General features: G+C 53.4%; 1 protein-coding gene across 1 annotated transcript in view; it reads left to right on the top strand.

The window, feature by feature from the left end:
• The first annotated feature begins 227 nt into the window (after nucleotides 1-227).
• The window catches only part of gatb (glutamyl-tRNA(Gln) amidotransferase, subunit B), a 166,294-nt gene continuing 148,979 nt past the window's right edge, over nucleotides 228-17,542 (top strand). Inside the window, exon 1 of the mRNA XM_072496073.1 lies at nucleotides 228-371. Within this exon, the coding sequence (XP_072352174.1) occupies nucleotides 244-371 (128 nt within the window). The 5' untranslated portion in view covers nucleotides 228-243. The remainder of the gene's footprint in view (nucleotides 372-17,542) is intronic.

Here is a 17,542-nt window from a genome sequence, read left to right on the forward strand (position 1 = left end):
GGGAGTTGCCGCTCCGATTATGGGGGGGAGTTGGCCCGCCACTTTGTGATTTAATGTTGAAACCGATTACTTCCTTGTTTCGTTTGGAAAGAACACTTTGAGGGTGGGTCGGTCACAAACAAACCGGAAGCGAGCTTGGGAGATGTAGTTCCGTGCGGAGGACAATTCGAGAGGGATGAGAACTACAGTTCCCATCATCCTCCTCCCCCTGCGCCCGGCCGCCCACAGCCTCTGTGAGGCATCATGGCGCCGCCACTAAGGGCTGTGTGCGCGTGGTGTGGGAGTGCGCCGGGGAATGGAACACTTAACCGTTTAACTTTCCTCAGGGGGAGCTCGCGATTGGCAGCAGGAAGGGACGGCGGCAGCAAAAGGTGATACATGTTTACAGGGTATGAGTAAAAATGGTGGTGTGGATGCATTAAAAGCGACCACCTGACTGGGTTTTGTCCTGATCCACTCCTATTAGCAAGGTCAAGAGTCGGGTTCATGAGGCGGTGTCGCATCTCAGATTGACCTCCTGTCATCACATTAATACCGACAATGTGATCTCGTGTTGCATAACAACAAAGACACGACATTACTAATTAGCTAACAAATTTGCGTTTTGAATGTTTCGAATCATCTGCAATGCCTGACGGGCTGCATTGGTAATGAACACGTTTAGTCTGTGTTTGATTCGCATCACTGCCTGCTGGGCAAACCAATTTGCAGCTGTTTACAAACACCTTCAAGCAAAATGATGCCCCTTTAAAAGTGTCAAGCAGACCAATTTACAAGGTTTATGGAGTTTTGTTGTTGAGTTAAGTAATTCGATTAGTGCGTGTAATTAGATCAATGTTCACAGCTGTTTGCACATGAATTTTAATTTTTAGAATGTTTCAACTTTTCACTGGCATTTATTGTACTATTGTACAGATGGTGGGAAGCATATATTCTGGGTATGAAATGCTGAACAATGCCCAATAAATATCAACACCATAATAAACAAAGTAAATTTATCCTCACTAGGGAATTATAATTTAAAAAATATTTTATTCAGGCATTTTCATAAAAACAAACCAAAGCAGAAGCAAAATCGTACAACATTATAAATACCCCTCCCCCCCCCCCCCCCCCCCCCCCCTGCTCCCACCATTCATTTCCTGACCATGGCAATGTTCACCGCCCAGTAGTAGTTCGTTATATTGGTGAATGCCAACCCCCCTCACCCCTGCTCCAAAACTGCCCACCTGACCCGTGGGATCTTCCCTGCCCACGCAAACCAGAGATCAGTGCTGTGATGAACGGTTACTGTAACACTGTACCCGTGTCATCATGTAAGGCGATGTCCCCTTTAAGACCAGGCTTGGAACCCTGGGGAACTCCGCCTCCGCCCATCTGGGAGCCGTATATAAGGGGCCGCTTTGTGGGCAGTGCAGCTGTTAGCACACGTCTCGGCACTAGTCTAGTTCTTAGTTTATTAAAGCCTTCTTTACTGTTTACACTCTAAGCGTCATTATTGAGGGTACCACAATTTAATAAACTAAACTACATCAGGATGGACGCAGGCCTAAATCCAGAGAAGCTCAACCTGGAAGTACGGACACGGGAGGCAAAGGAAATTTTTTAATTCTGGCTCCGATGCTTCGAGTCTTATCTGGACTCCTCAGACTCCCATCCAGGGGCCACGCAAGCTGTGCCTACTCCACGCCCGGGTGAGTCACAGAATCTCTGCCACGCTCGAAAAGGCGACGACTTATGAAGAGGCGGTCAAACTACTCCGCAAGCGGTTCGTCAAGCCTATCAACGAGGTGCACACCAGGCATCTGCTCTCTACCTGCCGGCAGCGCTCGGGGGAATCGCTAGACGAATTCGTCGAGAAATTCACCGCGCTTGCCAGGGATTGTGAGCACCAGGATGTGGAAGTCCATATGAACCTGCACATCGGAGACGCTTTCGTGTCCGGCATCCGCTCGACCTACATCTGGCAGCGGCCCATCGAAAATGGGGCAAAAGACTTCCAGGACACGCTAACGCTTGCTTCCTCGCTGGAGGTGGCCCAACATAACTTGGGCACGTACCCCGCGGACTCTCCGAGCCCCCCGGACTTCCTCAGACTCAGCCATATTACAGGCCTGCGCCACGCGGCGACCCGCTCATGGGGGCACACCGTGCTACTTCTGCGGGCAGGGCCAGCACCCACGCCCACGCTGCCCAGCCCGCTCCGCAAACTGCAGCGACTGCGGGAAGAAAGGGCACTTTGCGAGGGTCTGCCTGGCCAGACCCAGGGGCCAGAAAAACAAAGAACAGCCGGCCCGAAAATCAGGCTCTCAGGCCCGCAGGCCTCGCAATGCTGCTGCGCACCGACCCGACACGCCCTCTTCTGACGCGTCATCAGCCTCGTGCGAATCATGGGAGCGGCCATCTGGTCGGCGGCCATCTTCTCGACCCGACACGTGCGCCCAACGGCAGCGGCCATTTTACGAGTCCGACTCGGCTGACAACTCCGACTACCCGCGACTGGGTGCGATCACCCTCGATCAAACTCGGCCAAAACACCTGCAGAACTCCATGATGCAGGTCCAGGTCAACGGGCACGACACTGCATGCCTCTTCGACTCCGGGAGCACGGAGAGCTTTATCCACCCTGAAACGGTAAGGCGCTGCTCCCTGCAAACTCATCCAGCGTCCCATAGCCCTTGCATCCGGGTCCCACTCGGTAGAGATCAAGGGGTACTGTATCGCGGATCTCTCGATCCAGGGCTCCAAGTACACCCGTTTCAAATTTTATATCCTTCCCCACCTCTGTGTCCCCCTGCTGCTCGGACTGGATTTCCAGTGCAGCCACCGAAGCCTGACACTGAAGTTCGGCGGACCCTTGCCCCCTCTCATGGTATGCTGCCTTGCGACACTAAAAGTTGCACCCCCCTCGCTATTCGCGAACCTCACTCCCGACTGTAAGCCAGTCGCCACCAGGAGCCGGCGGTACAGTGCCCAAGATATGACTTTTATCTAGTCAGAGGTCCAGCGTTTACTGGGAGAGGGGGTCATCGAGGCTAGCAACAGCCCTTGGAGAGCACAAGTGGTGGTAGTCCGGTCCGGGGATAAGAAACGGATGGTCGTGGATTATAGCCAGACCATAAATCGATTCACGCAGCTTGATGCATACCCCCTTCCTCGCATTGTGGGAATGGTAAATCGGATCGCCCAATACCGAGTATTTGCCACGGTCGACCTCAAATCCGCCTACCACCAGCTCCCCATCTGACCAAAAGACCGCCCCCATACAGCCTTCGAAGCAGCCGACCGGCTCTTCCACTTCCTCAGGGTCCCCTTCGGTGTCACAAATGGGGTCTCCGCCTTTCAAAGGGCGCTGGATCAAATGGTGGACCAGTACGGTTTGCGGGCTACATACCCGTACTTGGACAATGTCACCATCTGCGGCCATGACCAGCAAGACCATGAAGCTAACCTCCAAGTTCCTCCAGACCGCCCGAGCCCTTAACCTGACCTATAATGAGGAAAAATGCGTTTTCCACACAACCCGTCTAGCCATCCTCGGCTATGTCGTGGAAAACGGGGTCTTAGGTCCCGACCCCGACCGCATGCGCCCCCTTAAGGAACTCCCCCTCCCCCGCAGCCTCAAGGCCCTCAAACGGTGCTTGGGGCTCTTCTACTACGCCCAGTGGGTCCCCAAGTATGCGGACAAAGCCCGCCCACTCATAAAGACCACCACTTTTCCCCTCTCGGCTGAGGCTCAATTGGCCTTCAACTGCATCAAGGCCGATATCGTCAAGGCCGCTATGCGCGCGGTGGACGAAACCATCCCCTTCCAGGTAGAGAGCGATGTATCAGACATCGCCCTGGCTGCTACCCTCAATCAGGCAGGCAGACCAGTAGCGTTCTTCTACCGGACCCTCACCGCCTCCGAGGTTCAACACTCTGCAGTCGAGAAGGAGGCACAAGCCATTGTGGAGGCTGTGCGGCGCTGGAGGCACTACCTAGATGGTAGGAGGTTCACCCTCGTCACTGACCAACGGTCAGTCGCCTATATGTTCGATAACACGCAATGGGGCAAAATAAAAAAACGATAAAAGTTTGAGGTGGAGGATCGAACTCTCCACCTACACGTACGATATCAGGTATCGTCCAGGGGAGCTCAACGAGCCCCCAGATGCCCTGTCCCGCGGCACATGCGCCAACGCGCCGGACGACCGCCTGCAAGCCATCCACAATGACCTCTGCCACCTGGGGGTTACCCGGCTCGTCCATTTTATCAAGTCCCGCAACCTACCTTACTCAACCAAGAGGTCAAGGCCATGATCAGGGCCTGCCAGATCTGTGCGGAGTGCAAACCACACTTCTAGCGGTCAGACAAGGTTCGGCTCGTGAAGGCCTCGGGGGCCCTTTGAGCGACTGAGCGTGGACTTCAAGGGGCCCCTCCCATCCACCAATCGTAATGCCTATTTCCTCACCGTTATTGATGAGTTTTCCCGTTTCCCATTCGCCATTCCCTGCCCCGACATGACCTCAGCCACCGTGATTAAGGCACTGCACAGCATTTTTACTCTGTTCAGTTTCCCCGCTTATATCCACAGCGACCGGGGTACATCGTTCATGAGCGATGAACTGCGTCAGTATCTGCTCAGCAAAGGCATCACCTCTAGCAGAACGACCAGTTATAACCCGCGGGGAAACGGGCAAGTGGAGAGGGAGAACGCGACAGTGTGGAAGGCTGTCCTTCTGGCCCTACGGTCGATAAGTCTCCCAACTACCCGCTGGCAGGAGGCCCTGCCCGACGCCCTACACTCCATTAGGTCGCTCCTTTGCACGGCCACGAATGAGACCCCTCATGACTGATTGTTTCTCTTCCCCAGGAAGTCTACCTCCGGGGTCTCGCATCCACCTTGGCTGACGGCTCCGGGACCGTTCTTCTCCGGAGGCACACGAGGAGCCATAAAACGGACCCCCTGGTCGAAAAGGTCCGATTACTCCACGCCAATCCCAGTTACGCCTACGTCGAATACCCCGACGGCAGGCAAGATAGGTTTTCCGTCCGGGATCTGGCACCCGCTGGATTCCCCCACTACAGACGCTCCTTCCCGCGCCGCTCCCCTGCAGGACCCGGCACCCCCTGCAACACAACCCCTCCCGGCCCCACCCCCCGTTGGTGAGCACCTACCGCGCGCCCCCCCCTAGCACCCCCCCCTTTACACACCCCGCCGGCACAGCTATCCCTGGCCCCGCCTATTCTCCCTGCGCCCTGTTCCCCTGCCCCGGACCGAAGCTCCGACCGCCGTGCTCCCGGACGTACCTTCAACCAGGACGTCCGTGTCCGCCGCCCGAACTGAGGAGGTCGATGAGGACGATCCGGCCACTGAGACGGATGGACTTATGATGGCACTTCACCCCCGCCGGAGTCTTTTTTTAAACTGGGGGTGAATGTGATGAACGGTTACTGTAACACTGTACCCTTGTCATCATATAAGGTGATGTCCCCTTTAAGACCGGGCTTGGAACCTTGGGCAACTCTGCCTCTGGCTCCGCCCATCTGGGAGCCGTATATAAGGGGCCGCCTTGTGGGCAGTGCAGCTGTTAGCACACGTCTTGGCACTAGTCTAGTTCTTAGTTTATTAAAGCCTTCTTTACTGTTTACACTCTAAGCGTCATTATTGAGGGTACCACAAGCGCATTGGCCTTTTTAAAGAACAATTTCAGGACAGAGATTGGGAGATTCTGAAATACGAATAGGAACCTTGGCAGCACCGTCATTTCTAGTGTCTGTACCTGTCCTGCCAGTGACAATGGCAGCAAATACCACCTCTTAAAGTCCCGCCTCTTAAAGTCCCCTTCATCTGTTCCACCAACCAACCAAGTTAAATTCAACTTGTGCAACTGTGCCCAAGCCCCGCGTCACCTGAATGTCCATGAATCTAAAGCTCGCCCCCACTACGCTAAATGGTAGCTCCCCTAATCTCCTCTCCTGTCCCCTGGCCTCAATCGGGAACACCTTGCGCTTTCTCATGCTTAACATGTACTTGGAGAACCGGCTATAACCCTCCAAAATCCCCATAATGACTCCAATGCCACCCAATGGGTCTGAAATATATTACAGGTCGTCTGCATACAGCGAAATCCTGTGCTCGGCGACACCCCCGCCCCCGCACAATCCCTCCACTCTCTCGGCGCTCTAAGCGCTATTGCCAGTGGCTCTATTGCCAAGGCAAAGAGCAACGGGGAGAACGGGCACCCCTGCCTCGTCCCCTGATGCCGCCCAAAATATCCCGACTCACTCAGTTCGTTCACACGCTTGCCCTGTACAGCAGCCGGACCCAGTCCACAAACCCCTGTCCGAACCCAAACCACCCCAGCACCTCCCACTGATATTTCTCCTCCGCTTTCATGAACCCAGTTTGGTCCTTGCCTGTCACCCCCAGGACGCAGTCCTCAATTTGCAAAGCCAGTATCCTCAGCAGCAACTTGGCTTCTACATTCAATAGCGATATCGGGCGGTACGACCCGCACTGCTCCGGATCCTTGTCCTTTTTCAATATCCGAGAGGTGGATTCCTGCGATAGTGTAGTGGGGGTATTCCCCGCTCCCCCTAGCCTTGTTGTATGGCCTCACCAGCAGTTGCCCCAGGTCACCCCAAGCCTTTTATAGAACTCCACCAGGAAACCATCCGGGTCCAGGGCCTTCCCTGCCGGCATTGCCCCCATACTCTCCATCACCTCCCTCGGTCCGATTGGGACCCCCAATCCCTGCACCAACCCCTCGTCCACCTAGGAAACTACAACCCGTCCAACAACCGCCAGATTCCCTCCCCACCCCCAGGTGGAGGCTCAGACTCATATAATCTCAAACACACCAGTCACCCCTACGGGTCCAACACCGCCCTTCCCATCTCTTCCTTTACTCTACCAATCTCCCTCCCTGCCTCTTGTTTCCTCAGAAGGTGGGCCAGCACCCTGCCTGCCTCCTCACGTATTCATGTACCGCCTCTCTGGCCCTCCATAGCTGCCCCATTGCCTTCCCTGAACTCCATCTGGAGCTGTTCAGCCCTGCCTTCGGGGTCTCCGAATACCTTCTGTCCACCCTCCGGATCTTGTGTACCAGCCTTGCTATCTCTGCCCATTTCACCTTCTCCCAGGACACCTGAATTGCGTGGCGACTGTGACCTCCCCCATATCATTGAGCTCCACACACCCCGGATGGCAGCCCTCACCCGTTTGCATGCCACCTCATTCGGCAACAACCCCACATCCAACCTCCACTGTGGGTGCTGCCCCCCCCGGCACGTGGTCAGAGACCACAATCGGCGAATACTCCCAAGTTGACCACTCCCACCAGCAATGCCTTGTCCACCATGAAAAAGTAAATCATGGGGTACACCTGGTGCACGTGAGAGAAGTATGAAAATTCCTTCACCCTTGGCCTCCCAAACCTCCATGGGTCCACCCCCACCCCCCCAACCAGGTACAACATGAACCCCTTTAGCTCCTTCACGGGAGCGGGAGAGAGAGAGGGAGCCGGAGCGCAGCGAGTGCAGCTTGGGATTCAGGTAGGTGTTTAAACTTGCCCCCAGGTTCCAACGGCCTTCATTTTCGGGAGCGGGAGAGAGAGAGGGAGCCGGAGTGCAGCAAGTGCAGCTTGGGATTCAGGTAGGTGTTTAAACTTGCCCCCAGGTTCCAGCGACCTTCAATTTTGGGCCCGGGAGAGAGAGAGGGAGCCGGAGTGCAGCGAGTGCAGCTTGGGATTCAGATAGGTGTTTAAACTTGTCCCCAGGTTTCAGCGGCCTTCATTTTTGGGCGCGGGAGAGAGAGAGAGGGAGCCGGAGCACAGCGAGTGCAGCTTGGGATTCAGGTAGGTGTTTAAACTTGCCCCCAGGTTCCAGTGGCCTTCATTTGCGGGAGAGAGAGAGGGAGCCGGAGCGCAGAGAGTGCCTTTTGGGATTCAGGTAGGTGTTTAAACTTGCCCCCAGGTTCCAGTGGCCTTCATTTTCAGGAGAGGGAGAGAGAGAGAGAGAGCCGGAGTGCAGCGAGTGCAGCTTGGGATTCAGGTCGGTGTTTAAACTTGCCGCCAGGTTCCAGCGGCCTTCATTTCCGGGAGCGGGAGAGAGAGAGGGAGCCGGAATGCAGCTTGGGAATCAGGTAGGTGCTTAAGTGTTTGATTTTTACCTCTATTTAAGTTGGGCGGTTGCTAAACCCGAGACACTACACTTGTAGTGTCTCCCACTCTTCCACCTCCTCTAACCTAAGGGGGTGAGTGACTATCAGGTAAGTTCTCTCTTTTTCTTTTATCCGCAAGTTATAGCTTCAGATGTTCGGCGGGCGCAGTGGCCAGGGGTCTGTCGGGAAGGTAAGTTTACCCTTTAAAAACTTAACTTGCAGGAGAAGTGGTCTTCAGTTTTTCGGCGGGAGCAGTGGCCAGGGGTCTATCGGGAAGGTAAGGAGCTGGGAGAAATTTAACTCTTCGTGGGTTGGTAAGTATTGTGATTGGTAAGTAAAATCCTTATTCCTTTCACTTATTATTTGATATTATATTTGTAATCAGTTAAGATAAAGTATAAAAATGGCAGGAGATCCCAGACCCGTGTTATGCTCCTCGTGCTCTTTGACTCCCCCTATTTCCCTCGCTGCCATCCTCTTACGGAGCTGGTGTGCCAGCATCCGACTAGCCTTTTCCCCATACTCGTAGATCGCCCCCTGCGCTTTCCTCCACTGTGCCTCCGCCTTCCCTGTGGTCAACTGGTCAAACTCCGTCTGGAGCCGTCGTCTTTCCCCAAGTAATCTTTCCTCCGGGGCCTCTGCGTATCTCCTGTCCACTCTCAAAATCTCCCCCACTAACCTCTCCCTTTCCATACCCTCTGTCTTCTCCCTATGAGCCCTAATGGAAATTAGCTCTCCTCTGATCACCGCCTTCAACGCCTCCCATACCACCCCCACCCGCACCTCCCCGTTATCGTTGGCCTCCAAGTACCTTTCGATACACCCCCTCACCTTCCCACACTCCACCTCGTCCGCCAGCAGTCCCACATCCAGCCGCCACAACGGGCGTTTGTCCCTCTCCTCTCCCAGCTCCAGTTCCACCCAGTGCGGGGCATGGTCCGAAACGGCTATGGCCGAATACTCCGTCCCCTCCACCCTCGGGATGAGCGCCCTACCCAGAACAAAGAAATCTATCCGGGAGTAGGCTTTGTGTACATGGGAGAAGAAAGAAAATTCCCTGGCCTGCGGAGTGGACCGCCATGGGTCCACTCCCCCCATCTGATCCATAAACCCCCTAAGTACCTTGGCCGCCGCCGGCCTCTTACCAGTCCTTGATTTGGAGCGGTCCAGTGCTGGATCCAACACTGTATTGAAGTCCCCTCCCATTATCAGGCCTCCTATCTCCAGGTCCGGAATGCGCCCCAACATGCGCTTCATGAATTCTGCATCATCCCAGTTCGGGGCGTATACGTTTACCAACACCACCCACGTCCCTTGCAGCCTACCGCTCACCATTACATATCGTCCTCCATTGTCCGCTACAGTAGTCTTGGCCTCAAATGACACCCGCTTTCCCACCAATATTGCCACCCCTCTATTCTTCGCGTCCAGTCCTGAGTGGAATACCTGTCCTTCCCTTTCTTAGCCTGACCTGGTCCGCCACCTTCAGGTGTGTCTCTTGGAGCATGGCCACGTCCGCCTTCAGTCCCTTTAAGTGCGCAAACACTCGAGCCCTCTTCACCGGCCCATTCATGCCCCTCACATTCCACGTTATCAGCCGGATTGGAGGGGTTCACCCCCCACCCCCCCCCATGCCCCGCTGACTAGCCATCTCCTTTTCTGGGCCAGTCCCGTGTCCACGCCTCCCTCACCCTCCAGTCCCCCAGAGGGGGGACCCCCGTCCCGACCACCTCTTCTGTGTCCCATTCCCTTTCGGCCAGTGCAGCAGCAACCCCCCCCCCCCCCCCCCCCCACTAGACCCCTGTCTAGCTTTTTTGCTCCCCCAATGTCACTCCCGTAAGTCAGCTGACGCCTGCTGACCCCGGCTTCCCCCGCCGTCCCATTGACCTCCCCGCGTGGGAGTCTCCCAATCCATATGCATTCCTTCGTTCCCCTTCCCGCCTTTCTTCCCGCGCGCGGTAAAACACCCCGCGCTTTCCAAAGCCCGCTCCGCCCCCTCTGGCGCAGCTCCTGTCGCGGCCTTGTCTCTCTCCCCCAGCCCATGTAACATTTCCTGCGTGTGATTGACCCCCGATATACAACAACCATCACACATCAAACCCCAAAACATCCCCCCCACCCTCACAAACCCTCAGTTAGAGTCCAACTTTTTGGCTTGTACAAAGGTCCACGCCTCTTCAGGCGTTTCAAAGTAATAGTGTTGGCCCTTGTATGTGACCCACAGTCGTGCTGGCTGCAGCATTCCGAATTTCACTTCCTTCCGGTACAACGCCGCTTTGGCCCGGTTGAAACCCGCTCTCCACTTTGCAACCTCCGTGCTCCAGTCCGGGTATATTCGGATCTCTGCATTGTCCCACTTACTGCTCTGCTCCTTCTTGGCCCATCTCAGGACCCACTCTCTGTCCGTGAACCGGTGAAACCTCAACACCATCGCCCTTGGCGGCTCATTTGCCTGGGGCTTCTTCGCCAGCACCCGATGTGCCCCGTCCAACTCCAGCGGCCTCGAAGGGGCCTTCGTGCCCATCATCGCCTCGAGCATCGTGCTCACGTATGCCCCGGCATCAGCCCCCTCCACTCCCTCAGGGAGACCCAGGATTCGCAGATTCTTTCTCCTCAGCCTGTTCTCCAGGTCTTCGAGTCTTCCCTCGCACCTCTTGTGTAGCGCTTCGTTCTGCTCCACTCTCACCGCCAGGCCCACGAGCTCGTCCTCGTTCTGACTGACTCTTTTCTGTACCTCCTGGATCTTAGCTTCGTGGGCCTTCTGGGTGATCCCGAGTCCTTCAATTGCCGAAAGCATAGGCGCCAACATCTCCTTGCGCATCTCCTCGCGCTGCTCCTCGAAGCAGCGCTTGATGAACTCCTGCAGCTCCCCTTTGTCCCTGGCCGCCGCCATTTTGTTTTCTTTCCCTCGCTTCTCCCGTTGCTCCAGTGCCGCTCCTTTGGCCGTTACACTTCTGGTCCGTTTCATAGAAGTTGGAGGAGGACCTCTCTTCCCTTCCCCACACGTTGCGTCAAAAATAAAAAGTTCCGTTGGGGCTCCTCTAACGAGCCCGAAAGTCCGTGGTAGCGGGAGCTGCCGAATCGTGCGGCTTAGCTCTGCATAGCCGCAACCGGAAGTCGAGAGGGAATCCTTTTGGCAGCGTTCGCTTCACCAGTCTGCCCCAAAATGTCTATGGAAACTCCTGAAAAAGGCCTGAGAGTCCGTTCCAGACGGGAGCTGCCGAATGCGCGACCTACTCCTCCATGGCCGCCACCGGAAGCTTCGTCCCTGCTTCTTCAATGGCCTTGGTAGTTCTTTTCACAGTTGTACCCTCTGCTGCTAGAATTCACCTTTTGGAGTCAAGTCAGATTGCAGCTTTAAGCTTGCCCTTCCCCCGCCTGCATGCTGGAAGAGGCCTTTGTCTATTCCTGCAGCTCAAGCCAAATCTTTTACTGTTTCTGCCGGGTCTGGTAGCCAAAAGACATAACATTCCTGGGGGACACTGTCAGGGGAATGCTGCATTCTTCTTCCCACACCGGGAAATGTCAAACAAATGCCGTGGGGGCCCTGTAAAAGAGCCCAAAAGTCCATTCCAAGCGGGAGCTACCGAATATGCGACCTAGCTCTGCATAGCTGCACCCGGAAGTCTTGCTCCTCGTGCTCAATGTGGGAGTTCAGGGACGCGGCCGATGCCCCTGACTCCTTCATGTGCGGGAAGTGTGTCCAGCTGCAGCTCCTGTTAGACCGCATGACGGCTCTGGAGCTGCGGATGGACTCACTTTGGAGCATCCGTGATGCTGAGGAGGTCGTGGATAGCACGTTCAGTGAGTTGGTCACACCGTAGAATAGGATTGGTGAGGGAGACAGGGAATGGGTGACCAAAAGGCAGAGAAAGAGAAGGAAGGCAGTGCAGGTGTCCCCTGCGGTCATCTCCCTCCAAAACAGGTATACTGTTTTGGATACTGTTGGGGGAGATGACTCACCAGGGGAAGGCAGTAGTAGCCAGGCTCATGGCACCGTGGCTGGCTCTGCTGCACAGAAGGGCGGGAAAAAATCTGGCAGGGCTATAGTTATAGGGTATTCAATCGTAAGGGGAGTAGACAGGCGTTTCTGTGGTCAAAAACGAGACTCCCGAATGGTATGTTGCCTCCCGGGTGCACGGGTCAGGGATGTCTCAGATCGGCTGCAGGACATACTGAAGGGGGAGGGTGAACAGCCAGTTGTCGTGGTGCATATTGGCACCAACGATATAGGTAAAAAACGGGATGAGGTCCTACAATCAGAATTTAGGGAGTTAGGTGATAAGTTAAAAAGTAGGACCTCAAAGGTAGTAATCTCAGGATTGCTACCAGTGCCACGAGACAGTCAGAGTAGAAATTCAAGAATAGTCAGAATGAATACATGGCTTGAGAGATGGTGCAGGACGGAGGGTTCAGATTTTTGGGACATTGGAACCGGTTCTGGGGGTGGTGGGACCATTACGAATCGGATGGTCTACACCTGGGCAGGACTGGAACCAATGTCCTAGGGGGTGCTTTTGCTAACACTGTTGGGGAGGTTTTAAACTGATGTGGCAGGGGGATGAGAACCAGATTAGGAAGTTAGAGGCCAGTAAAGAGGCAGCAACTAAAGCCAGTAAGGTACTAGATAATAAACTCAATGTGACTAAGGGGAAGAGTAGACAGGGAAGAGATGATGAACGCAAAGGGACAGGTGGTCTGAGGTGCATTTGTTTCAATGCGAGAAGTGTAGCAGGTAAGGCAGGTGAAATTAGGGCTTGGATTAGTACCTGGGAATCTGATGTTATTGGTATTACAGAGACTTGGTTGAGGGAAGGGCAAGACTGACAACTAAATGTCCCAGGGTATAGATGCTTCAGGAGGGATAGAGAGGGAGGTAAAAGGGGTGGAGGAGTTGCATTACTGGTCAGAGATGATATCACAGCTATGATTAAGGAGGGCACGATGCAGGATTTGAGCACTGAGGCAATATGGGTAGAGCTAAGAAATAGGAAGGGTGCACTAACATTGTTGTGACTTTACTACAGGCCTCCCAAAAGCGAGCGTGAAGTAGAGGTACAAATATGTAGACAGATTATAGAAAAATGTAGGAGCAATAGGGTGGTCGTGATGGGAGATTTTAACTTCCCCAACATTGAATGGGACTCATGTAGTGTTGGAGGCGTTGATGGAGCAGAATTTGTAAGGCCATCCAGGAGAGCTTTTTAGAGCAGTATGTAAATAGTCCAACTCGGGAAGGGGCCATACTGGACCTGGTATTGGGGAATGATCCCGGCCAGGTGGTTAAAGTTTCAGTCGGTGATTACTTTGGGAATAGCGATCACAATTCCGTAAGTTTTAGAATACTCATGGACAAAGACGAGAGTGGTCCTAAAGAAACAGTGCTAAATTGGGGAAAGGCCAAGTATAACAAAATTCAGCAGGACCTAGGGAATGTGGATTGGGAGCAGCTGTTTAAGGGTAAATCCACATTTGAAATGTGGGAGTCTTTTAAGGAAAGGTTGATTAGAGTGCAGGACAGACATGTCCCTGTGAAAATGAGGGATAGAAATGGCAAGATTAGGGAACCATGGATGACGGGTGGAATTGTGAGACCAGCGAAGATGAAAAAGGAAGCATACATAAGATCTCGGCGACTTAAATCTGATGTAACTTTGGAGGAATATCGGGAAAGTAGGACAAATCTCAAATGCGCAATAAAGAGGGCTAAAAGTGGTCATGAAATATCTTTGGCTAACAGGGTTAAGGAAAATCCCAAAGCCTTTTATTCATATATAAGGAGCAAGAGGATAACTAGAGAAAGGATTGGCCCACTCAAAGACAAAAGAGGGAATTTATGCGTGGAGTCAGAGGAAATGGGTGAGATTCTTAATGAGTACTTTGCATCGGTATTCACCAAGGAGGGACATGACGGATGTTGAGGCTAAGGATGGATGTTTAAATACTCTAGGTCAAGTCGGCATAAGGAAGGGGGATGTTTTGGGTATTCTAAAAGGCATTAAGGTGGACATGTCCCCAGGTCCGACTGGGATCTATCCCAGGTTACTGAGGGAAGCGAGGGAAGAAATAGCTGGGGCCTTAACAGATATCTTTGCAGCATCCTTGAGCACGGGTGAGGTCCTGGAGGACTGGAGAATTGCTAATGTTGTCCCTTTGTTTAAGAAGGGTAGCAGGGATAATCCAGGGAATTATAGACCTGTGAGCTTGACGTCAGTGGTAGGCAAACTGTTGGAGAAGATACTGAGGGATGGGATCTATTCACATTTGGAAAAAAATAGACTTATCAGTGATAGGCAGCATGGTTTTGTGCAGGGAAGGTCATGTCTTACAAACCTAATAGAATTCTTTGAGGAAGTGGCAACGTTAATTGATGAGGGAAGGGCTGCAGATGTCATATACATGGACTTCAGTAAGGCGTTTGATAAAGTTTCCCATGGCAGGTTGATGGAAAAAGTAAAGTCGTATGGGGTTCAGGGTGTACTAGCTAGATGGATAAAGAACTGGCTGGGCAACAGGAGACAGAGTAGTGGTGGAAGGGAGTGTCTCAAAATGGAGAAAGGTGACTAGTGGTGTTCCACAGGGATCCGTGCTCGGACCACTACTGTTTGTGATATACATAAATGATCTGGACGAAGGTATAGGTGGTCTGATTAGCAAGTTTGCAGATGATACTATGATTGGTGGAGTGCAGATAGCGAGGAGGACTGTCAGAGAATACAGCAAAATATAAATAGATTAGAGAATTGGGCAGAGAAATGGCAGATGGAGTTCAATCCAGGCAAATGCGAGGTGATGCATTTTGGAAGATCTAATTCAAGAGCGGACTATACGGTCAATGGAAGAGTCCTGGGGAAAATTGATGTACAGAGAGATCTGGGAGTTCCGGTCCATTGTACCCTGAAGGTGGCAACGCAGGTCGATAGAGTGGTCAAGAAGGCATACAGCATGCTTGCCTTCATCGGACGGGGTATTGAGTACAAGAGTCAGCAGGTCATGTTACAGTTGTATAGGACTTTGGTTAGGCCACATTTGGAATACTGCGTGCAGTTCTGGTCGCCACATTACCAGAAGGATGTGGATGCTTTGGAGAGGGTGCAGAGGAGGTTCACCAGGATGTTGCCTGGTATGGAGGGTACTAGCTATGAAGAAAGGTTGATAGATTAGGATTGTTTTCGTTGGAAAGACGGAGGTTGAGGGGGGACCTGATTGAGGTCTACAGAATTGAGAGGTTCTGAATCATAGAATCATAGAATGTACAGTGCAGAAGGAGGCCATTCGGCCCATCGAGTCTGCACCGGCTCTTTGAAAGAGCACCCTAACCAAACCCACACCATCCCCATAACCCAGTAACCCCAACCAACACTAAGGGCAATTTTAGACACTAAGGGCAATTTAGCATGGCCAATCCACCTAACCTGCACATCTTGGACTGTGGGAGGAAACCGGAGCACCCGGAGGAAACCCACGCACACACGGGGAGGACGTGCAGACTCCGCACAGACAGTGACCCAAGCCGGGAATCGAACCTGAGACCCTGGAGCTGTGAAGCAATTGTGCTATCCACTATGCTACTGTGCTGTCCTGCACAGGGTGGATAGCAACAAGCTTTTTCCAAGAGTGGGGGTGTCAATTACAAGGGGTCACGATTTCAAGGTGAGAGGGGGAAAGTTTAAGGGAGATGTGCGTGGAAAGTTTTTTACACAGAGGGTGGTGGGTGCCTGGAACGCTTTTACCAGCGGAGGTGTCGAGGCGGGCACAATAGCATCATTTAAGATGCATCTAGACAGATATATGAACGGGTGGGGAACAGAGGGAAGTAGATCCTTGGAAAATAGGTGACAGGTTTAGATAAAGGATCTGGATCGACGCAGGCTGGGAGGGCCGAAGGGCCTGTTCCTGTGCTGTAATTTTCTTTGTTCTTTGTTCTTCACCACTACTGACACCTTCCTCGACCTCAGGAAGGGGCAGCACGGTAGCACAAGTGGATAGCACTGTGGCTTCACAGCGCCAGGGTCCCAGGCTCGATTCTCTGCTGGGTCACTGTCTGTGCGGAGTCTGCACGTTCTCCCTGTGTCTATGTGGGTTTCGTCCGGGTGTTCCGGTTTCCTCCCACAGTCCAAAGACGTGCAGGTTAGGTGGACTGGCCATGCTAAATTGTCCTTAGTGTCCAAAAAGGTTCGGAGGGGTTATTGGGTTTCAGGGTTAGGGTGGAAGTGAGGGCTCAAGTGGGTCAGTGCAGACTCGATGGGCTGAATGGCCTCCTTCTGCACTGTATGTTCTATGTTCAGGCTCGACTGGTCCAAACTCGGCTCCATAACCGTATTAAAACTCCCGACCATGATCAACCGGTGCAAGTCCAGGTCAGGAATCTTCCCTAGCACCCGCCTCATGAAATCTACATCGTCCCAGTTTGGGGCATAAACATTTACCAGGACCACTGGCATCCCCTCCAGCTTCCCACTCACCATGACGAACCACCCCCCACGCCCGAATCTGCCACAATGTTCCCCACCTCAAAAAACACTCGCTTATTCACCAGCACCGCCACCCCCCTCGTTTTCATATCCAGTCCTGAGTGGAACACCTGCCGCACCCATCCTTTTCTTAATCTTGTTTGGTCCCCTATCTTTAAGTGCGTCTCCTGCAAAAAGTCCACGTCTGCCTTCAGAGTCCTCGGGTGCACGAACCACATGACCGTTTGATCGACCCATTCAATCCCCTAATTTCCACGTGACCAGCCTCCCCTGCTGATCAACCATATCCCTTTTTGGGACAGCCCGTGTGACGTGACCCTCCGGGCCCACTCCCGGATGTCCACTCTCATCGATCCTTTTCCAACTGCACCACATCAACCTTGTCAGCAACCCTCTCTCCTCTCACTCCCCCCCCCCCCCCCTTTCCTAAAGAAAACAACAGCCTCATCCCCCTCCCCTACATGTACCTCCTGACCACCCCCCACTGCACTCCCGTTAAATAGGTCGCCCGGTTAGCATGGTGGCCCCCGTCCAAGGCCTCCAACCCCCCTAGCCTGCCGAATTCCCCCCCCACCCCTGTACACACACTCCCAAAAAGCAAAAGATGCACTCTTGATGTTCCCTCGTGAAAACCCCTGCCATCAAAAGAAACACTTCAAAGGGAAAAGTTTTCCGAGAACAAACAAAGAAACACTCGCACAACCTCCTCCAAAGTTCGGTGTCTTCCTCCTCCTGCCAATCCATTGACCCTCATGAACCCCATTGCCTCCTCTGGTTTGCCAAAATAATACTCATACTTCTGGAAAGTCACCCAGAGGCAAGCCGGTTACAGCAACCTAAATTTCACCCCCTTCTTAAAGAGGGCTGCCTTTGTCCTGGTACACCCGCAGCTCATTACCTTCCCAGGTACACTTCCTCATT

Source organism: Scyliorhinus torazame, chromosome 3 (assembly GCF_047496885.1).
Source record: "Scyliorhinus torazame isolate Kashiwa2021f chromosome 3, sScyTor2.1, whole genome shotgun sequence".
In the NCBI taxonomy this organism is placed as follows: domain Eukaryota; kingdom Metazoa; phylum Chordata; class Chondrichthyes; order Carcharhiniformes; family Scyliorhinidae; genus Scyliorhinus; species Scyliorhinus torazame.